This window comes from Tenrec ecaudatus, chromosome 6, assembly GCF_050624435.1.
Source record: "Tenrec ecaudatus isolate mTenEca1 chromosome 6, mTenEca1.hap1, whole genome shotgun sequence".
Taxonomy (NCBI): domain Eukaryota; kingdom Metazoa; phylum Chordata; class Mammalia; order Afrosoricida; family Tenrecidae; genus Tenrec; species Tenrec ecaudatus.
Window position 1 is genome coordinate 1,085,844 of NC_134535.1, and position 23,129 is coordinate 1,108,972.

Here is a 23,129-nt window from a genome sequence, read left to right on the forward strand (position 1 = left end):
CCCCTCCATTTGGTTCCTGCAGCCTCAAGCCTGGTGGCTGGCCACCAACCTCTTCTACAGACACAGCTGGGGCCGAGGGCAAGCCAACTGCACAGGGGACTTGGGGCCCATCAGATTGGGCTCCTGTGCCCTGAACAACGCTCCCTCCCATCCCCACGAGGCCCTCCCTGGCCCCCTTCCAGCCCCAGGCAGTAAGCACGAGAGACACCTGTGTGTACAAAAGGAATTTAATGGAAACGCCTGTATAAAAAATATGCTCTCCATACATTTCACACTTCGAACGAAAAGAAACCCCACCCGAGGCGCCTGCACACACCTGGGTCACACAAACAGCTGCGGAAATAAGTTAAAGGCTTGTGACTCTGCCCCACCCCCCACCCCCCAGAGCCACCAAGCACACTGTACAAGATCGATAATTTAAGACCCTTCCCAGAGAGCTGGGGCGGCGGCACCCCCTCCCTTCATTGGCCAATGTACAAGTTCACCTGGACAGACATGTGGAAGGGGAGGGAGACAGACAGCAGGCAAGGGGCCACCCCCTCTCCGAGACTCAGGGGCCTGAGGTGGCAGGGCTGCTCCCAGGGAGCACCCAACAAATAAATTAAACCAATAAATAGACGTGGGCGGGGGTGACACCATAAATAAGCCGCTCCGTGTGGCCACCGCGGGGCAGGGCTGCGGCGGCACAGACTTGCATTGCTTGTGCAGGGCCACGCCCAGAACAACACCGCAAGGCTCGGGACCGTCTCTGGGCCATAGGCACAGACAGTGCGAACCGGGAGGTGTGGGGGCATCACATCAGAGGTCGGTGGCCTCCTGGAGCGTGGAGGGTCTTGGTCTCAGGGCAGGCCCACCAGCCTCAGGTACCACCCTCTGCAGGGCAGCCAGGCCTCAGCGGCGGGAACTCTCTGTGGACGCCATGTCCCAGGGGCGCGGTGTTGGAAAAGGCACTCAAAGGGAAGGGAGCCCAGGCCTACGGGGCCCTCGTGTTTCTCCAAGAGCCAGCAGGCCGGGCAAGGCAGGTGGTCCCTCTGACCACCCGGCAGGCCCGTTGGCACTCTGCCCCTCACAAGCTCTCGCTGCTGGAGGTGGTGCTGGCACCATCGTCACGGTCCATGGGGCAGGGGCGCAGGTCACAGCTCTCCAGGGCACCGTCGGCTCCCAGCATCCAGGGGTGGGCAGCGATCTGGTCCAGGGTGGGCCTCTCCGAAGGCCGCAGGGACAGACACCACTCAATCAGCTGCTGGCACTCTGGGAGGAGAGAGGAGCCAGTGAGCTGTTGGGGGCTGGATACCCACATCACCCCCCTCCCCCCCACTTCAAGGTGAGGCCACACACCCGGTGAGAGCCTCCTACGGAAGAAGAGGCGGCCACGGGCGATCTCCTCGTCCTGCTCGAAGGGGATGTCCCCGCACACCATGTCATACAGGAGCACGCCCAAGGACCACACAGTGGCCGACCGCCCATGGTAACGGTGGTAGCGGATCCACTCCGGGGGGCTGTACACCCGGGTACCTGAGTGGGGACACGGGAGTCTGGCTGCCACCCTGGCGCATCTGACCACAAAGACAGGATCTAAGAGGCGCCGTCCCACCCAGGGCCACGGCAGAGGCAGATGAGTCGCCGCAGGAGGGAGGGAAAGAGCAAAATCCAGCCTGCTTGCCGGCCATCGGCCTGGAAAAACCCCGGGGAGGAGGGGGAGGCTCGGAGCGGGGCGGCCCCGCCCCCAGCCGGTCGGTGGGGGAGGAGCGGGGTCACATGAGCGCATGCTCGGGTTTCACAACAAACAGATGTGAACTGAGGATACGCCGGCAGAGGGAGGCGGCGGCGCGCGGCGGCGCGGAGGCGGGGAACCCCGGCTTCCCCGAGATCCGCAATGCGGGGATCTCTGCCGCGGCGCCCCCGCTCCGCACGCACGCACGCAGCGCCGCCCACACGCAGGAAAGCCGGCTCCGCGGGGGCCCCCAGCCTCGCGCGCCCGCCTTGCTGACACACGCGCCCGCCCGCGGCTGCGTCATGCCGCCCCCGGCCGGGAGGCCATCCCCAGCTCCCCCTGCCCCTCCTCACGAGCGCTCGTGACACTCGCTGTTGCGGGGATCCGGGGAGCCCCGTGGGCAGGTCCGGGGCGCGCGGCCCCCAACAGTCGCTCCCCACCCCCACCCCGGGCGTTAAGCGGCCGGCCAGGAACGTTGGCGCCGCCCGCTCACCGTCGAAGTCCGTGTAGACTGTGTCCTTGAGCAGCGCGCCCGAGCCGAAGTCGATGAGCTTCAGCTCGCCCGAGCGCAGGTCCACCAGCAGGTTCTCGTCCTTGATGTCGCGGTGCACGACCCCGCAAGCGTGGCAGTGGCGCACAGCGGCCAGCACCTGCGCGAAGAAGCGCCGCGCCAGGGGCTCGGCCAGCGCGCCGCGCTCCGTGATGAAGTCGAAGAGGTCCTGCGCCGGCTCCGGCCGCTCCAGAACCAGCAAGAAGCCGTCGGGCCGCTCGAACCAGTCCAGCAGCCGGATGACGCCGCGCGCGCCGCCCGCCGCGCCCACCTTGCGCAGCAGGACCACCTCGAGGGGCACGGCCGCGCCGCCCTGCGGGAAGCGCTGTCAGCACGCGGCGCCCACCACCACCACCACCACCATCCCGTCCCCACGCCGCCGCGCCCCCGCTCACCACGCTGCCCCACTCGGTCACTCGCTCCTTCACCACGTGCTTCACGGCCACCTGCGGGGACGCGGGCAGTCAGACGGGCCGCGCAGGGTCACCGGGCCAGCGCCCCGCCCGTCCCCCGCCTCCCGACTCACCGGGAGCCCATCAGCCAAGCGGCTGCCCGCATAGACGGTGCCGAAGCCGCCGCTGCCTAGCACGGCGCCCACCTGGTACACCTTCTCGAAGCTCTCCTTGTCCGCCTTGGCTGCGGGGAACGCACAGGGCGGGGTTGGCGACGGTCCTCAGCCCCAGCCCCTGGGTTCCCGGCCCCCGGTGCCAGCCCCCGGCCCGAGTCCCTGCCCCGCGCGCGAACCTGGCTGCAGGATTTTCACCGGGAGATGGTCCACGCCACCGGGTCCGCACAGGTGCGCCAAGGAGCCGAACTTGGAGAGCAGCATCGCGGGCGGCGGCGGCGGGGACGCGGGCCCTCGCCTTCGGGATCCCCCGCCTGCCGCCCCGGCCCGCTTTCCCGCTCGACCCCGAGTGCGCGGCCTCGGGAGCCCGCGCGGTGTCTCCAAGACCCGCGGCGGCGCTCAGCGGACGGGGGACGTCCGGCGCGGAGCACGGACTGAAGCCCCGGACACTCGGCGACGGGGGCCGAGCGGGATCTCGGTGCGTAGCCCGGACACGCAGAGGCCGCGCCGACAGCTCACACGCCGGCGCCGCCTCGCCCTGGGATTTTGGGCCGCTGAGGCGCGTATCCCTCCGCGGAGGCGGGGCGGGAAGGACCCCGCCCACTTTCGCCCAGGCCGCGCGACGACACCGCCTCCCGGCGCTGCGCGGCCGCCGTGGCGACTGAGAAAAGCGAGGTCAGGCGCGCTCGGGGCTCGGGGCTGGCGAGGCCGGACAGCAGGCGCCGGGTGGACTCGGGGAGCCCGGACTCCTTTCCTGTAGTAAGAGTCGCGGAGGCGCACGGCTCTGACGTCTGGTTTGTTTCGTCCGCGCGCTCACACGGACTACGCACGCGCGACCGCCCCAGTCGGCGCGGGAGGAGCCGCGGAAGCCAATGGGAGGAGGACTTTCATAGGCCTCTCCGACCGCAGCCAATAGCAGGGCTCGGCGCGGGCAGGAGGGGATTCCGGGGACGCCCTCGCCCCGCCCGAGCCCCTGCGGCCGTGCGAGGAAGGTCACCGGCCCGGCCTGATTTTTGCGGCCACGCGCGCACTTTTCTTGCCGTTCCCCGCGGCGAGCTCGGGCACAGCGCTAGGCTCGGGAGGCGGCCCCGCCCGCCGGGCCACGCGGTTACACACTAGTGCGTGGCGTGTGCGTCACGGCTGCCCATCTCCCGGCCGCACACGTGGGAGGTCCGCCCCCTGGGGGACCCCGCTCCGAGCCGGGACGCGGGGGCCCAGGGGAGCCCCCACGCCGGTCGGCGACCCCCCACCCCGGCTGTGACCGTATCTCCCGCGACCTTGAACCTTGTGTTCTGGGAATGCCTGCCCCTGTCCTCCACCCATTGGCCTTGACCTGGCTGCCCTCCACCCTCCGCTGCTGTCCATCCCAGCCGAGGAGGACCCACCTTGGCCACCACCCTGGTGGGAATCAGGGCCTGACCAGACCGGGTCCACCCTGCTTTGTTCTGGATTGGACCTGCAGATGCCCACCTCACCGCACCTTTTGTCCTGAGCCCTCTTGTGACTTCGTACAACCCCACTAGGTGTTGACCTCAGCCCAAGGTCAGCTGCCTGAGAACAGCTCAGGACTTGGACGAGAGCCCCAGCCGCAGCCCTGTTGGCTGAGCCCCGGATATTCCCTGCGTGGGCTGGGGGGACCTTAGTAGCCAGCACCCACTATGGAAGATGCCAGAGTATGTGGGCGCTGTAGTTCACCTGAGTGCCTGGGAATGCCTCAAGCACATACAACCTTTCATGTGTAATGTAGTAATGCCCTGCCGTCTGTGTGTGTGTGTGTGTGTGTGTGTGTGTGCACGTGCAGATGTTCCCCACCCCATGACTGACCTTCAACCATGGGGAGCCTTTACCAATCCTCTCAGGACCAGAGTAGGGGTTAAACACCTCTCTTCCCCAGGGCCTGCAGGAAGGGGACACCTGCAGCCCCAGATAATAAGTCTGCTGGGCAGAACTGACAGTCCAGATGAGTGACTACTGCCCATCTCACCCTGCCCACATGCCAGGCTCCAAGACTTTTCTACCCCTTTGCTTCCTTTATAGGTAGGCCAGCGCCCTCCCTGCACCCCGCACTCCCCACAGGTCCCATCAAGGGCTGCCCCACCACACACACTAAGGTCAAACAGATGTCCACAACTGCCCCCCTCCCCCACCCCAATACCTCTGTTTTTACCTGGTTCCTGAAAGGCCCATCTGGCCTGACCTTAAAAATAGCTCTGGATCCAGGCCAGGGCATCTTCCCCCTCACCCCTTCACCGAGAACACACCTGGACCCTCCTATGCCCCCACTGACTTCAGAGGACCCATCAGGCCTTGTTTTCCCAGTCACTGCCCATTGGTGTGCTGTGGTGCCTTCCTCAGGAAGCCCTGATGGGCAGGGGGCTGGGTCCTCCCCCCCCCAGGGGCTGCTCTGCCTGCCACCTCCCCCTCGAACTGGCCAGAGAGGCCCTAGTACACAGTCTGTCGGTGCTGGAGCCTCAGGCCCACCAGGTCACCCTGTCCTGCTGATGAGAAGGGCCAGCGTTGTCATGGTGACAGCAGCCAGGCTGGCTCCTGGAGGCACACATGCTGTCTCCCACACTCACATGGGTGTGTGCACACACGCCTGGTCACACACCCACTCTCAGACCATAACACACGAACACTATTGCATACTCTTGTACACACACCTGCCTCGCCCCCACCCCCCAGGCCAGCACATGGTCACTCACACATCACCAACCCGATTGCAGCATTCAAACCCCCAGCCCCACCCACGGAGTCCTACCCTTCAAGCACTCCCCCTACTCCTTATGAGCTAGGGCAGGGGGATCACAGACCCAGTGTAAGGTGAAGTGCATACGCCAGCATGGCCCTGAGACCCGGCCGGCCGGCTCCTGGGGTCTGGGACCCTACCCAGGGCCACCCTGAGCCCTCTTCTCACCTCCCTCAGAGACTTATGCACCCTATCCTCGCCCACTGACCAAGGCCCCCGCTGGGCCCCTGGCCCAGCCCACCTGCCTGCTGCCCCACAGCCCACCCTCCCCCCAGCCCCTGAGACTGCTCAAAACTGCCCTGAGCCATCAGGGTCAGTAGCCCCGCACTCACAGCCGTACCCTCAGACCCTCCAACCTCCATCCCTTGGAGCCTTCCAGGCATGTCTTACAACACCCCAGGTGGCCACTGCTCTGTCCACTATGCTCCAGCCAGCTGGGCTCCGAATGCCCTGGCAATGCTGCAGCCCACGCCAATGCCAGGGCCTGCACGGGCTTGGCACTTGTGCTGTAGCAGGCCCTTCCCTGTCCTCTCTGACCTGCTGAGGGAAGGAGCCAGCAGGGCCACCAGGATTTTGCAAGCTATGCCGGGGGCAGCAGGGAGCCGGCAGGGTGAGGCACTGGGCCAGTGCGGGTGGTAGCCTGGTGAACGTCTCCTCATGGTCCCTGCTGACCCAGCCCCTGTGACCTAGACCCCCACCATGGGCCGCAGTGGCCTGGCCACGGCAGGACTCTTGGCTAGCAAAGGGGATGGAGGGAGGGTGCACAGACCAACCAAGGGGCGGTCGGACAGACCTGGGGCCCAGGCTGGCCATCTCTACTGGCATGGAATGGTTGGCCCTGTGGCCCCAGCCCAGTCCACCTGCCACCCTGGCCTCCATGCCACAGGAGAGGGACTTGCACCCTGCGACCCCTCACCACACCACAGGAAGCTCTCAGTTCCCTTATCCTCACCCTGCTGCCCCCCCATCCTTTCCCCATTCCTTCCTGGGCCCCGGCCTGGATCTGCTTGGCCTGGCCCCGTCCTTCCATTTGTGGGGCAGGGGGGGACACTGGATACACCCTCTGAGGATGCCTTGATCATTGTGGCCAGGGTTTGGGTGGGGTCAGAGGACCTAGAACCCTGGGTCTCACCTTGGGGGGCCAGGGGAACCCTGCCCCCAAGCCCCGCCCATCTATCCCCCTCACTTGGTCACACAGAGTCCCCAGACCTGAGCAGCTGGGGCGGCCTCCATTTGCTCATGGTTCTACTGGGGTGATAACCAGGGCCTCACATAGGGGTCCACACACACAGGGGTCCTCACCCAGGCTCAGCCTAGCTCAAGGACCTACTGGCCTGTGCACACCTGCCTGTGCAGGCAGCCCCACCACAGCCCTGGGGCCCTGGCATCGAGTCCCACTGGACTGACTGCCACCAGGAGGCTGCTGGGTGGACTCCAGCAGCAGCTTCTCCAGAGGCCTGCCCCCTGCCTGGGAAAGGTCACAGCCTTGAACACCCGACAGAGCTTGGCTTCACAGCCAGTGTGGTTTGGGGCTGTGCCACCCTTGGGGGAAGGAGCCGTGGCCTGCACCGGGGGTGGCAGGCCCCATGCATCACACATGACCTCTGCCCCCCTTGCACGTCCACAGGAGCCTGCCAGGACAGGTTGAACCTGAAGAGCAACAGGTAGCCTGGGGCAGCTCCCACACCACTGCCAAGGCTGACCCCCCCTGGATGCACAGTCCCTCAGGGCTACTGGGTCAGGAAGGAGAGTGGGCTGGTGTGCACAGGGTCCTGCTCACAGTCTGGGGGCCAGGGAGCCCATAGCGCATGCTTGCTTCCAAACCTGGAGCTGCAAGCGGCTGACTCCTTTGGGGCACACGAGGTCAAGGAGGGGAGGAGGTCCCCAAGGAGTGGGCTGGTAGCAGTGTGTGACCCTGAGCCTTCCTGACCTGGTCTCCACACCTGATGCTTCAGGGTCTGCAGGCCCCTCCTGGGGGAGGACAAGGAGGTGATAGAGAAGGCTACTGGAGCCTTGGGTGGTCAGATCCAGCCCACCCCCAGGGCCATGTCCTCCCCTGTGGCCTGCCTGGAGGAGGTGGAAGTCCCTGGGGGAATGCCCTCCTATTGCCACTTCATCCTAGCACCAGGTCAGTTGGTCCATACAGCTGTGAAGCAGCCCCTCCACACACACCTGTTCCCAGGTGGGCATTCAGGCACGTGGGCACCTACGGCCAGGCAGCCCTGGCAGGGAGACCCAGGTCCATCCACAGCCCTTGGCCCACCCTGTGGGAGGAGACCAGCTGCAGCCAGAAGGAAGGTCACCGTCTCTTCCCTGTCCATACCCCAACGGCCCACAGTGGGACCACTGAGTCACAGGAGCACTGGGACAGGCTCTCCAGAATAGGTTTGGGTCCCTGCACCCAACTGTCTCCAAGGCAGGATGGAGAGAGGCCGGGCTGGCCGCCTAGACAAACACTGGCATACTGGACAGCCAGGCCCCATGGTCGGGTGACTGGGGAGGGCAACAGGATGCTACCACCAGATTTGGAGGAGGGGATGTGGGGCTGCAGGGGGAGTGTGGGAGGGGAGGGGTGTGGGGGCTGCAAGTAGATGGGGACTGCAGGCTGGCTTGGGAGGGGGTAGGAAGAGTGGGGGCTACAGGAGTGTGGTGGGGCGATGGAGGGGGCTGCAGGTCAGCAGTGCCTGGCGGCTAGGCACATTCCTGGGCTGACCACAGGATGCTGCAGTGGTAGGCAGAGGTTATGAGTCATCTCAGAGACATGGAAAGAATTCTGCACTTTTAGGAAATTCCTCATCCCAGGGCTCAGTGCCCCTGGCCCCAAGGGACAGGGCACTTCCAGCTGGCAGGGCCAGAACTGGGGTGGGGGTTGGGGACCTGCTAGCAGGGGGCACAATCCACTCAGGCTTTGGCTGGGGGTGGGTGCAGGGCTCTGAGGGCTGAGGACGCGGTGAATGGCCCGTGTCTTTCTGCAGTGGGCACCTCAGTGGGGAGCCCAAGTTTTCTCCTCCGATCTGCTAGCTCACCAGGCTGAGAGAACATCCCCATCCCAAGCCCACCTGGGCCCCACCTGGCACCCACTCTCCCAGCCCTGGACCCTCCTCTGCTCACCCTGGTCAGATCTTCTCCCACCTGGCCTGATCTCTGCCCACCCCTGCCAGATGCCCCTGCACCCTGGGGCACTATACCCGTCCATGAGAAAGCTGATGTCCAGCTTAACAGGCAGAGGGAGGTGGAGAGCCGGGCACTGGGCCAGCCCTGGGTGAGGGTGGGAAACTGGGCAGACATTGTCCTGAACCCTCTAGCTGCCCCCAGCCCTTTGACCTTCTGGGCCCAGGTCTCTGCCTCCGAGGTTGCCAGTGGACCAGGCTGGGCAGTGCAGGCACTATGGGGACAAGTGGGGGCCACCCACGAGGGCCACTGCTTGAGTGTGGGGTGTGTGTGGCATGTGCGTGTGTGTGCTCGTGAGTGTTCATGTGCAGGGGGTGTGATGTGTGCTGGCGGATGTGTGGGGGCGCTGTGTGCACATGTGGGGTGGATGGTGTGGTGTTTGCATGTACACCTGTATGCGTGTGCATGTGCGCAGCTGGAGCGCCGTGTCTAGGTCATCGAGCAGAGAGAAGTGGACAGAGGGGAAGGAGCCCTAGCCCCAGACCTCACATGTCATAAGGCTCCGTGTTTGCTGTGTAGAAGTGGCTCAGAGAGACAAGCCTTCCTGCTGCGGGGGCTGAAGTCCCAGTAGCCTGATCCCCATTGTGGAGGGCTACACCGGGTGCACTGCCGCTTACACCACCTTCCCCAGACCTGCCCAGGGCTCTCCTGTCAATCTACAGACCCCCAGCCTGGGAGGCATTCTCGAAGCCCCCTGGAGTGGGGACTGGACAAACTGCAGGTGTCATTTGGCCTTGGGGGACACTGGGGGTGCTAGCTCAGGCATGGTGGTTGCTGGGAAAGCCAGCCTCCCACAGGTCAGCTCCGAGGGCAGAGGTGTTGGGGTGGAGGGTCTCAGGTCCCTGGGGGAGGACCCTGTATAGGTGACTCGGCGGCCAGCCATGGCGTAAGGGGCTCTGCGGAACCTGGGGGGGGGGTCAGCATCAGGCTAGCCAACTTCCCCAGCCACGGGCATGCTGGTGGGGGCAGCTGGTGTCCAGACAGCCCACCAAGAGCCTGCCCTGTCCTCGGCTGACAAGGGCTCTGAGGCCCAGCCAGGCGGCCTTGGGCTGGGGCAGCTGGGGCAGGTCAGGGGAGCTGGGCCCAGGTTCTGCACATGTCCAAGTGACCTCCTCCATCCTGGTGTGACGGTGAGGAGGGTGGGACCCTGGGCCTGATCCACTGCCTGCTCAGCAGCACTCAGTGCCCCCTGTTCTGTCTCTCTCAACTGCCCACAGGCCTCTAGCAGGCACTGTCTACTAGCTCATGACGCAGCCTGGCCCTGTCCCAGCTGCCACCTGGCCAGCCCCTGTCCACACACGTGAGCATATAAGCCCACACACCCACACGGCAGTAGCCCTGCGCCTTGTCAGACCGGTTCTGGAGGTGGCAGCCCAGCTGGGACAGCCAGAGGCTATGCCTGAGACAGGCTGTGATCCTCCCTCACCACCTCTGACCTCCCTTACCTCCTCTGACCCTCCCTCACCTCCTCTCACCTCCCTCACCTCCCTGACCCTGCCTCACCTCCTCTCACCCCCCTCACCTCACCTAAATGGCTTGGTCCTAGGTCTGAGGTCAGATACCCAAGGCCTGCCCCACCTCTGTCACCTCTGCCCCCCTGGCTGGTGCTCATTCCCCCAAGCTCCTCCTTCACGAAGGCCCCTGCTCTGCACACCCAGGGGCCCATGTGACCCCCCCCCCACTTCCTGGACCCATGCCTCTCTGTCCTTGGCCCCTAGAGGCAGGACCCCGTGGGCTAGGAGGATGACTATCAGGGACCTGAGTCCACTAGTGGCAACTCAAGAGGCCTGGCCCAGAGGACAGTGAGTGGACAGGTGGGGGAGCCCTGTGGGTAGAGGCAGACAGGGCGGGGGTCGCAGTGGGCGTGTGGGGGTGTGGACTGTGGAAGACAATGCATCCCTGTGCCTCAGCTGCATGTCTGTGGGTTGGGCACCCCAAGCAAACCCACGCCCTGTTCCCGGCTGCACACTGTGTCCTGGGCCTGATGGCTCCCGGCCAGTGAGGTGTGGCCCTTGGCCAGGGCACGAGCGAGCAACACCACCCAGGGTGCCAAGGGCACCCGTCCACACCAGGGCTGGTGGAGGTGAGGTCGCCTCCCACCGAGGGCTACTCCCCTGGCCAGTCCTGCCTAGAGTTCCCCCCGTGGCCACGGCCAGTCTCAGGACAGCCCCTAGGCATTAGCTCCACTGTGCAGTCTCCCCTGGACCCAGGCTGGTCAGTGCCTCCCCAGCCTGCCCTCTCTGGTCCTGGGGTCTACATGGGAGCAGGCCAGGTGTGCCCACCCCTCACTCAGCCTACTTGGGCAAGGATGCTGGCTCTAGCTCCCCCTCCGGTCAGCACTGATGGCTGGTTCTCCAGGGCCCAGAGACCCTCCGGTACACTGGCCAGGGAAGGGTCCCAGAGCCAGGGGCTTGGGACAGGCTCTGTGGGGCTCAGGATCACCAGCTGCTGCCTTTTGTGCCACTATCGCAGGGGCCAGTACAGACACTGAGGGGTGCTGCCTGCCACCCCACTATCTGGGGCCCTTTGCACCTGATCCCTGCCACCTGGTGTCACTGTCCTGGGCAGAAACAATGGGCAGCCGACCACCAAAGAGGGACGAGAACAAGAAAAGAGCCTGCCAGTTCCTGCAGCTCAGCCTGGGCTAGCTCACCCCGGAGCTAGATGCTGCTCAGTGCAGAGGCTGGGCTGAGGGGGCACCTGCGGGGGGCCGCCTCATGGTCCTGCTCTGCCGCCCATCAGGGGCCGCAGTGGCCACACTGGGAGCAGACTTCGGAGAGTGGGGGCTCTGCTCCTGTAGGACTGGAGCTCCTCTGGGGTAGTGTGTAGGTGCGACCCTCCCTAGGGGCATGGGCAGCAGGAGAGGGGACTGTTTGTCACTCGGTAGTATCCTGCAGCTCCTGGGTGACACCCTGCTGGCCATCACAGGAAACAGAAGTGGCCTGGCCAGTCATTGAGGCCACAGTTCCAGAGTCCTGACCAGGTAGGGGGCAAGCCCCAGGTATGAAGCTTTGTAACTGGACGCTCCCTTCTCCCCACTTCACAGCAGGAACTTGGGGGCAGGGCAGGGCAGGCCACCAGGAAGCTGGCGCAGCTCCAGAGGGTGTTTGCCTGACAAATGGGTTCCCAGGAAGGCTGAGGTTGCCACATGGACACGTGTGCCCCTACTGCCACCTCTGATGTGCACGCACACACACGCCTCCCTGTGTCACAGGGCACTTAGCCACTTGCAGGGCTAGGTCTCATGGTGCACAGGTGCCTGCTGCCCACCTGGCCCTAGGAAGGGTGGCGTTCTGGGTCACATGGTCAGGCCTGACGGCCTCAGTTCTATCATCTGAGATGGGGCAACCTCTGTGCCCCACCTCACTGCCCATGCCCCTGCCCACACCCTAGGGGCACCTGCCCTGTCTGGGCTGTAGGTCTGCCGTCCAGTAACTGACCCTTGTCCTGGGCCCCGGTCCCTCTCAGAGCCCAGAATGGTGCAGAGGACACTACTCTAGGTCCTCTGGAGTGTGGGGTGGGGCAGGGGGCCCCCATTCTCAGTCCCCAGCTTCTCGTGGGGGAGAGAGGCTAGAATAAGGGCTGGGAGGGGTGTCTGGGGACCAGGCTGACTCCAGCATGGAAGACAGAGGGGAGGAGGATGCCTGATGGACTGGGGGAGGGGGCCTGCGGGGGCGCCTAGTGAGCTTCATGTATGGAGTGGGGCTGGGTAGCTGGGATGGGGGTGGAGTGGGGAGGGAAGAGGGGCTTCACTTTGGAGTCCACCCTGCTTCCAGGCCCCCCAGCCAGGCTGAGACGTTGGTGCTGAGACTTCCTGGAGCAGAGCAGGCTGTGCATGTGGCCACAGGCCAGGCCACTGAGAGAGAGGACACACCAAGGAGAATGTGGCTCAGCCATCAGGGCCCCGAGAGGGCCACTGCACAAGGTGTTCTGCCTCCTGAGACTAATCTCACGTGACAGCCGAGTCTGGTTCACACCCGATTCTCAGGGAGCAGTGGCTGTGGGCCTCACTGTGGACCCCAGTCCTGTGAGAGGTCTTTTTACACACACAGGCGCGAGCACACGCGCACACGCACGCACCCTGGACAGAAGCCTTCTGTGCTATCCCTTCAGACCCAGCATTTTCTCTGCTCTCTGGGTAGCACAGATGGTTAGGAGCCTGCCTATGAGTCAGAGGGCTGGCGGTTCTAAATCACCCCGCAGCACCACGGGCCTGGATTTCTGCTTGCAAAAGGTCATGGCCTTGAAAGCCCTAAGGGCCTGCTCTGAAAACAAGGGGTCCCTGGGGGCTCAAGCCCCAATGTCCCAGCTTCAACAGAACAGAGCCCACTGGGTGAGCCAGCCCCTCACCATCGCTAAGCCTCAGCCAAGTGGGTTTGTCAGTCAAGTGGGGAATGAAGATAGAATCCCACGGGGCCTGCTGTCTGCATCTTGAGTTGGGTGACGGCATGGTGGTGGATGGGGGCATGGAGCCGCTGAATTGTCGCAGCCTGTGTCAGGCACACGCCTTGCACCCACAGCCGTGCACATGTCTCCTTACCGAGGAGTGGCAGGGACGCTGCCCGGCACCCCAGCATGGGGTCCCCACTGTGAACTTTGGGGGGTTTTACCCTATGCGGCCACTCACATACTGTGTTCCCCAGCACCCACCAAAGTCCCTCCACACTCCATTACCTCCTTCATAGTCCTTCCCTAACCTCTCACTGTGCCCCGGGCAACTGCTGCCCTTTGGGTCTTGACGGGTGGTGGCCGGGCATTGTGGGGGCATCACAGAGCTCCACGGCTGATATTTTACTTTTTAATGCGCACACATGTCCTCCCAATGCCCAGAGCAACTCCAAGCTCCACCCCACTCTACCACCACCACACCCTCCACTCAGGGGGCCTGGCACGAAGGGGGTGGCAGCTAGCACCTGGAAGGACAGGCTCCTGGGTGCTCCATGTTTCTGCCAACACTCACAGTCTCATCTCGTGCCATGAAAACTCCTTCAGGGCATGGCCCCCAGCTCTTCACCACCCGCTCCCTGAAGCAGTGCTGACCCTGAGTGCGGGTCTTAGGGTTCCGGGGAGGGGGGGCAGCACTTATGTGTGCACCCTCAGTCCTGCACGATTCCGCTGCAGGCCCCCCCATCCCCACCGCGCTGCCCATAAACTTTCCAATTGGAACAAGACCAGCAAGACATCCCCTCACACACCAGCAGAAGAAAAGAATAAAGATTTGAACAGAAATACACAAGTCAGGAAAAAAATTAAACTAGAAAAAAAATCAATCAGACAAGAAACTGGTTCTTAAAAGACATTAATAAAATTGATCAACCACTGGCAAACCTAACACAGGGAGAAAAAAGGGGAAAGGCAAATTCTACAAATAGGAAATGAAATGGGTGGCATGCCAAGGGAACCCACGCCTGAGACAATGACCACCACCACGTAGGATGAGAAACTGTCCCAACAAATCTTTTCATCTAGAAAAAAGGGATCGATCGACTTCTAGAAACAGATTTCCGACTGAAACAAACACAGACTGATTGAGAAGATTTCAACATACTAGCAAAACAAGAACTAGATCTGGTCATTTCATTAAAAAAAAACTAAACAATGGGGGGTGGACAACAGAAAAGTGGGTGAAAGGAGACATCGGGCAGTGTAAGATATGACAAAATAATAATAATTTATAAATTATCAAGGATTCATGAGGGAGGGAGGGTGGGGGGAAATGCGCTGATACCAAGGGCTCAAGCAGAAAGCAAATGCTTTGAGAATGACGATGGCAGCAAATGTACAAATGTGCTGACACCATGGATGGATGGATGGATCGTGATAGGAGTGGTACGAACCCCAATAAAATGATTTTTTAAAAAGAATGTGACATTTAAGTGATTAAATAACTTGTTCCCATTTAGAAAGACAGGTAGTAGCAAAGCCAGATTATTAAAAATAACAGAACAAAAACTGCCAGCATCCAGAAGTCTGGGGCTAAATGGTTTTACTCGCGAATTCTACTGAGCAGTTACAAGAGCTAGTGCATCCTACATAAACTACAATCTACACACAGACGCTGAACTAGCAAACTCATCTCACGAAGCAAGTGCAGCCAGGAAAAGACACCACCAGAACTGAAAATGATGGAGCAATGTCCCCGATGGAGAGAGACGCCCACAGAGTTCAACAGAATAATACGTTATGACCACAAGGGTACGTGTTCATCGCACCGGGTATGCAAGAATGGCTTGCTATTGGAAGAGCCATCAATGTAATCCACCACATAAACAAATAAAGAATAAGAACCTGATCAATGAATGCAAAAAATGTGATAAAATTCGACGTCTATTCTTCATAACACACACTCAATTACAGAGGGACAGAAGAGAAATGTCTCGTCGTACAAAGGTCGTAGATGCAAAACCAGTGGCTAGCATCTCCCTAACGGAGGGTAATGGAAACATTCCCTCCTTAAAAGGGAACCAGGCCGGGTCTCCCTTTTCCACCCCTCTTCTGGAATAAAGTTCTGCAAGTCTTAAGGAGCCCTGGTGGCATAGTGGTTATGCGGAGGGATCTTAACCGCAGAGTCCAGCCTTGGGAAACCACTAGTCAGGCCACAGGAGGAAGGTGAGGCTTCCTACCCCTGGCAGGGTTACAGCCTTGCCAAATCGCAAAGCAGTTGCACAATGTCCTGTAGGCCCACTGTGCGTCAACACCAGCTTGATGGCAGGGAGTTTGGGGTTTTGGAAGCCTTAGAGCTATAAAACATCACAAATATCAGACACATTGACACAGAAGGAAAAAACCCTCTTTATTGGCAGATGATATAATCCTAGATAGACATTGTGTTAGTCCGGGTAGACTAGAGAAACAAATCCATGGACACTCATGTGTATGAGAGACAGTTTTATATAAAGGGTAATTGTGCATTAAGAAAACATCACAGTCCAGTTCAAGCCCATAAGTCTGATATTAGCCCATTTTCAGGTAATCCAGCCCCTAACACATCCTTACTGGTCTGGTAGGCGCAATTGTATAGAGATAATAAGAAAAGATCACAGTAAAGTCAGAGAGAGCATGAGAGGTAGAAGAGAGCTAGGAGTAATGGTCAGACACATTTCATGGTAGCATGCTTACCTCAGCCCCGCTTGGTGGTCCACGTGGAGAGAGGGGGAGGGGAAAGAAGACAAGGGGAAAGGGAACAGGGGAGAGAGGAGAGGGGGAACTGAAGAGAGGCCAAGAGGGGAGGCTGAGAGAGAGCTCTTTATTGCTAACCCATGCAAGCCCCCTAATTACAGGTGAAGACATCATCACAGGAAAGGGTTGTGCTGTAGGCAATACAGTAATGGGAGGGGTCTGATCTAGGGGTATGCACGCAAAAGGAAGAGGAGGAATTGGGGGTATACATGCGGCAAGATGAGCAGATCCTAGATTCAGGATGGCAGCCTAACTTTGGATGTCACTGAGCCAGTTTGACCTGTTCTCTGGATCTCCCAGAGAAACCATTAACAGTAGGGTGTGAACCCCACCTACAGGAACCAAGTCATGACTGCAAGCCTTTTGGGGGCAGTAGCCCATTGCCTTTAGCAGCAAGGAGCAGGCCTACCTGGGAGGAGAATGTAGTCTGGCAGCTGGCTGCCTACAGGGACGTAACTTGACAAGTATCTACCATTAGCTGCAAGCAGTGTCCTAAGTCTAATACACTTGGGGGAGAGGACTTGGGAGAAATCTTTCTGTTTCCCACAGCCCATATGTTTGATACCAGTCTAGAAAGCCCTCTTCAGACTCAGGAAACACATGCAATGATGCCAAATGCAGGATGATCACAGGCCAGTGGGTAGAAAGTCTTTGGATCCAGTGGCATTGTAAGCATCTCAGCACTGACAGGGGTCTCCATGTGGCTCCTCCAGTTCCCAGGGGACGGGGTCTGTCAGTACAGTGCCATGTGTCTTGTCAGTAGAGCGTCTCCAAAGGAGTGAGCAGTGAGAGAGAATCGCCTCGAAGGAGCAAAAAAAGGATTTCCCAGAATCCTCAGGAGAAGGCCATGCCCACACTGAGGCCTCAGTGGCTATGATCTAATTGACAGACTAGACTCCACCCCTTCCCTCTTAATCCTCTCAAATCCCAAATTGACACCAGATTATGGAACTACCACAGATATAATCCTAGATGATATCATCCTATAAATTGATAAGACCAAAGATTCCATTGAAAAATTGCTGGAACTAAGTGAAAAATTTAGCAACATAACAAGCCAGAGATCAATACACAGAATTCAGTTGGAATTTTGTATATTAAATATTACATTGAAAAGGAAATATATAGAACAATACCATCTACTACAATTACCCCAAAGATAAACTATACAGGAATAAATCTTACCAGAGAAGCAAAGCACTTATACAAAGAAAGTTCTAAAACACTTCTACAAGAAACCAAAAGAGACTTACACAAAAGGAAGGACGCTCCATGCTCCTGGATAGGGATATTAAAATATAGTGACAATGTCAATATTACCCCAAAACGCTTTATAAATTCAAGGCAATTCTGATCCCAATCCCAGCACAATTCTTCAAAGACATGGAAAAACTGATCTCCAAACTTCTATCTGGGAAGGAAAGAAACCCAGCATGAACAAAACATGATTTTAGTAGGAGGCCTTCCATCCCCTGAACATACTGTACAGCCACAGTGATCAGAGCCACTTGGTACTGGTACAATGACGGACATGAAGACCAGCAGATTAGAACTGAGAGCCCAGAAATACAATCAAGTACCTAAAGACAGCTGGTCTCTGATAAGGTCTAAGACACAGTGAGTGGGGGAAGAGACAGCCTTTTAACACGTGATGCTGGAAAAGTGGTAGCCCCTGCTGCAAAGGAATGAGACGGGGGCCACACCTCGCACCACGTGCAAAAACAGGCTCCGGATGGGTTAGAGAGCCTAGAGCCATGAACACCATCGACAAAAAATAGGGACACACTGGAGGGCCTAAATGCAAGGCATAAATACACCACAGAACATACTGGAAAATGCCCACGCTGCAGAGGACTGAGACCTTCTCAAAGTACATTGATGCACTTCAAGAGATGTCATCACAAGAAGAGAAGCTACAGATTGGAAAGAAACTTTTAGCCAGGACATATGAGACAAAGGGCTACTTTCAAAAATCCATGGAAAACTACAACAGCCTAGTACAAAAGACTTACAAATAATTCAACCGGAAAATGAGCGCAAGACATTAACAGATCATTGCTAACGTTGATCTCCCGGTGGTCAGCGATCGTATGAAGAAGCGGCCGTGTTCATTAGCCTAGGGAATGACAAAGGGAAGCAACAAGAGACACCACCTGATACCAGCACTCAGCAAAATTTCCAAACAAACAACAAGGCCCCAGAAAGCATGACGTGGGCGAGGTGTGGATGTGGAGAGGCAGGCACGCTCCTTGCCGGCGGGACTGTGGGACTGTACCCGCACCGTGGGAATCAACACGGACCTTCCTTCAACAAGTGCAAGCACGGCGCGCTCCCACGGTCACTCTGCTTGGTCTCTACCCAGAGAAACAAACACCGAAGCCCAGACAGAAATGTGAACATCCACGCTTATTGCAGCAATTTCTACAAAAGCAAAATGGCGGAAACAATCTGAAAGTCCAGCTGTAAAGGACTGGACAGAGACTGGTGCATTCGTGCAGTGGAATCTGCTGTGGTTGTGGCTGCCGCGTGTCAGTTCCCGCCCATGGCTGCCCCACGCACAACAGGAAGGAGCCCTGCCCGACTGCGCTGTCCTCCCCCTTGCCCCTGTGCCTGAGCCCATTGCTGCAGCCGCCGAGTCCACCCACCTCCACGAGGGCCTTCCTCTTTGTCCATGCCACTCCGCTCTACCAAACATGACAACCTTCTCCATGCCGCTCCACTGTACCACACATGACGGCCTTCTCCATGCCACTCCACTCTACCACACATGACGACCCTCTCCATGCCACTCCACTCTACCACACATGAGGACCCTCTCCATGCCACTCCACTGTACCACACATGACGACCCTCTCAATGCCACTCCACTCTACCACACATGACGGCCTTCTCCATGCCACTCCACTCTACCACACATGACGACCCTCTCCATGCCACTCCACTCTACCACACATGACGACCCTCTCAATGCCACTCCACTCTACCACACATGACGGCCTTCTCCATGCCACTCCACTCTACCACACATGACGACCCTCTCAATGCCACTCCACGGTAACACACATGATGGCCCTCTCCATGCCACTCCACTCTACCACACATGACGACCCTCTCAATGCCACTCCACTCTACCACACATGATGGCCTTCTCCATGCCACTCCACTCTACCACACATGACAACCTTCTCCATGCCACTCCACGGTAACACACATGATGGCCCTCTCCATGCCACTCCACTCTACCACACATGACGACCCTCTCTATGCCACTCCACTCTACCACACATGACGACCCTCTCCATGCCACTCCACTCTACCACACATGATGGCCTTCTCCATGCCACTCCACTCTACCACACATGATGGCCTTCTCCATGCCACTCCACTCTACCACACATGACGACCCTCTCCATGCCACTCCACTCTACCACACATGACGGCCTTCTCCATGCCACTCCACTCTACCACACATGATGGCCTTCTCCATGCCACTCCACTACCACACGACGGCCTTCTCCATGCCACTCCACTCTACCACACATGACAACCTTCTCCATGCCACTCCACGGTAACACACATGACGGCCCTCTCCATGCCACTCCACTCTACCACACATGACGGCCTTCTCCATGCCACTCCACGGTAACACACATGATGGCCCTCTCCATGCCACTCCACTCTACCACACATGATGACCCTCTCCATGCCACTCCACTCTACCACACATGACGGCCTTCTCCTGGCACTGGTCTCTCCTGACAACTCGTCCAATGGATGTAACACAAGTCTTGTCATCCTTGCTTGCCTCCAAGGAGCCCTGTGGCCGTCCTTCTTCCAAGACAGAGCTGCTTGTCCTTCAGCAGTCCGTGTTACTTTCAACAGTCCTCACCAGCACCACAATTCCAATGCATTGAATATTCTTCAGTGTCCAACTTCACGTGCATCAGAGGTGATAGAAAAGCCCAAGGCTTGGGTCAGGCGCACCTCACAGTAACATCTTACTCTTCAGTACTCTAAGCAGGTTTGTACAGCAAATTTACCTAATGCAGGTCATCCTTTGACCTCTTGACTGCTGCTTCCATGAGCGCTGACTGTGGATCCAAGCACGATGGACTCCCCGACAACTTTAACCATTTCTCCATGTTTCATGATGTTACCTATCGGTCCAGGTGTGAGGATTCCGGTCTTCCTGACATTCAGTCGTAATCCATACTGAAGGCTGCCATCCTTGACCTTCGTCTGCAAGGCTTCAAGCCCTCCTCACTTTCAGCAAGCAATATAATGTATCCTTAAAAAATCAATGATGAGCCTGTCAAACCCCTTAACAAGAACAAAAACTGCTCACTGCTACGGAGTCAAGGCCGATGCGTTGTCATCCTGTAGAGCAGGATGGGGCTGCCTCTGTGAGTTTCTAAAACCGTGACTTTAAGATTCAGCCCAAATCAAAAACCATTGTGCCCAGCATCAGTTGGTCAGGCTCATAAAGATAACAATATTTTATGACACCATTGTTATAGGGGAAAAAATAAAAATGACTTTCATACCAAAGGATAAGCCTTTACAAACTCCTAAGGGGCCCGGGGTGGGTGGGGAGGGGGTGCAGGAGTGGAGGGAGAAGCAGCAGGAAATGAAGGAGGAAGGGTGGGATCAATAAGAACAAAGGGAGTCACATGCGGGGGTAATGGGGTACCGCCGCTCATGTGGCGAGATGGACTCTGTATTATGCTCCACAAACAAAGGTTAAAATGTATATGAATAAAAACAAACAAAGTTAACATTTTAAAGAGAGGAGGATCAAGGCCTTCACACACACACACAAGGGTCACGACCTACACACACACACACTGATTCCTGAACCCTCCAGTCTAAACGTTGGTCTGAGCAGCTACAAAGGAAGAAAGGAGACTTAAGACTAAAATGGGCATGGACTTGGACTGTCCTGTGCATACAATCTGGTCAAGCGAGCAAGCAAACAAGGAAAACGCCCCCTGAGTCCAAGGAGAGTTGGCGAGACTCCCCCAAAGATCCCTGTACAGGCTGCCCCTGCCTGGACTCCTCCTCCAGTGCCCTACCTGGCAGGACTTGGCTGCTCGCCCACGGGGCCTGCCCTGGCTCACTGAGGCAAGGAATAAAGCGGACTTTGCTTCCCCAGGCTAATTGGTCTGACCAGGCCTCGCCTGCCCTCCAGACCCTGCCTGTGGCTTTGAGTCCTGTGTCCAGGGTCAGGGCCATCTCTCTGCTCAAGACAACATAGCGCCGGGAGCCAGCCAGTCAGTCAATGGTCAGCATACTCATGAGAGGATGGACCGGGGTCGGGGCAGTGATCGGTCATTTATTCATTGTTAAATGCATGTTCTTGGGGCTCCGAAACCACTGAGGCTGCGTGCACACATACGTGAACACGTGGACACAGGCCGACACGGGCAGGTGGAGTCTCAGGCACAGACTTGTGGGTACACAGACATATGGACTCCCCAGCCTAGGAGCTCCCCGCTGCTGAGGCGAACTGGGCATCGCTGCTTGGGGAGGATGCTGGGGCCCCCATTCTTGGGCCCACAGCCCCGTAGCCAGGGCCCTTGGTACCCCTTCTTCCCTTGGACTGAGGCAAGGCCACCACCCAGGCTGCCCTGAGCACCTGCCCACTACCTGGGCCAGTCTGGCTGCTGCATCTCCTCGACAGGAGAGGCCTTTGCTCAGAGAAGGCCAGGCAGGTAGGTGGAGGGCCATGGGCAGCCCAGTTCTGGACCTTGGACCACAGGCTTTGGACCTGACTTCTGGGGTCCCCAATGCTAACCATGGCCTCCAGACACTGTGCGAGTCATCCACAGTGAGATCTCAGCAAAGTCCACCCACTCTTTGTTAAGGATACTCCCAGAATCCACCGCTCACAGTCCCCATCAGTCCTCTGCTCCTGCCTCCCAAATTTCCCATACTCCATCATGACATGGCTCTGATGCTCTCATTCCCTAAACCCTGCCCCCGACACTCACCACACCCTCACTCCCCAGTCAGTAGAGCAGTGGAGGTGGGTTTCAAGTAGTCTCGGAAAGGCTGGCAGCTGCCCAAGGCCCCTGCGCTGTTCAGGCAGGCCAGGCCTGGCCCCCAGCCTACTCTGCCCCCAGAGTGAGGCTAGTACCCTGAGGGGCCGTGAGTGACTTCCTGGCCCTTCCAGGCTGGCACCTTCCTCCAAGACTGGGCCATCCAGGTGTGGGAGTCACCTGAGTCAGTCCCAGCCCCACCTGTGCCCCTGGGTCAGCAGCCAGCTCCTCTCAGCCTGCAGGAGATGCTGATGGACAACAGTGACCAGAAAGCAGTGCAGAGTACCTGTGGGGAACCCACAGGTGATTCCCCGCCTGCACAGAGCCTGCTCTGGGGACCGTCAGCCCAGAACCCCCAGTGTGTAGCCCCAGCAGCATCCCCTTCAGCAATGCATGCGGGGGAGGGGAGGGAGGAGTGGCCAGGGGTCAGGCACACACCTAGGGGTCTCTCCACCATCCTCATGTGCCTCTTTCTGCCACCTGGAGTGTCAGGGGCTGTGGGAAACAGGTCTGAGCAGCCCCACTAGGGCAGGCAGCATGGCCCCTCAGCACACAACAAGCCCCCCAGGGTTTTTAAGTCAGCCCTGCTGGTCTAGGGTCCACCATCACCAGACCCCCTATGGCACGTCACTGCTGCTCAGGCAGGCATGCTGGGGAGCTCTGAGGCCCACTGGGGAGCTACCTCAGGGCTGGGGTAGGGGTGACTGCTTATGGGGTGGACGCATGAGTGTGTGCACAGACATGGGACACATGCAGACGCGCTGTGTGCGCAAGGTGAGCGTAGCAATGCATGTGACTGTGTACATGTGTATGTGAGTGCTGCACACATGCATGCGTGTCATGTGTAATTAGTGTATACACATGTGCTCACGTGTGTGTGGGGTGAGTGGAGCATGTTGCTGTGTGTATGTGAGAATGTGGTATGTGCACGGGAGAACACGTGTGTGCATGTATGTTGCATGTGTACAGGTGAGTGTAGAATGTGTGTGCTGTATGAGCATGTGTTCGTGGGAGTACACTCGTGTGTATATATGTTATATGCACATGAGTCAAAGTGTGGGTTGTGTATGCATGCACAGGGGTATACACACGTGTGCATGTGTGCTGTTGGTATGTGTGTGAGCTGCACGTGGCAGTTTCAGCCTGTAACCTGGGTGTGGATT

At 58.8% G+C, this 23,129-nt stretch overlaps 1 protein-coding gene across 1 annotated transcript; it reads right to left on the reverse strand.

The window, feature by feature from the left end:
• Nucleotides 1-223: 223 nt before the first annotated feature.
• PIM3 (Pim-3 proto-oncogene, serine/threonine kinase) lies at nucleotides 224-3,616 on the reverse strand. The gene is made up of 6 exons (XM_075553461.1): nucleotides 3,009-3,616; nucleotides 2,791-2,900; nucleotides 2,660-2,710; nucleotides 2,208-2,577; nucleotides 1,339-1,515; nucleotides 224-1,251 (listed from the first exon to the last, which is right to left on the reverse strand). Exons 1-6 carry the CDS (start codon nucleotides 3,091-3,093, stop codon nucleotides 1,067-1,069), a joined length of 978 nt encoding a protein of 325 aa, XP_075409576.1. The 5' UTR covers nucleotides 3,094-3,616; the 3' UTR covers nucleotides 224-1,066.
• Between the last annotated feature and the right edge of the window lie 19,513 nt (nucleotides 3,617-23,129).

Excerpts from the sequence above, each read along its gene's own strand:
- PIM3 (XM_075553461.1), bottom strand. The coding sequence starts at position 3,093 with ATGCTGCTCTCCAAGTTCGGCTCCTTGGCGCACCTGTGCGGACCCGGT. Across the intron at positions 2,578-2,659 it reads TGACCGAGTGGGGCAGCGTG|GGCGGCGCGGCCGTGCCCCT; the intron begins GTGAGCGGGGGC and ends CGCTTCCCGCAG. Across the intron at positions 1,252-1,338 it reads CCGTAGGAGGCTCTCACCGG|AGTGCCAGCAGCTGATTGAG; the intron begins GTGTGTGGCCTC and ends CTCTCCTCCCAG.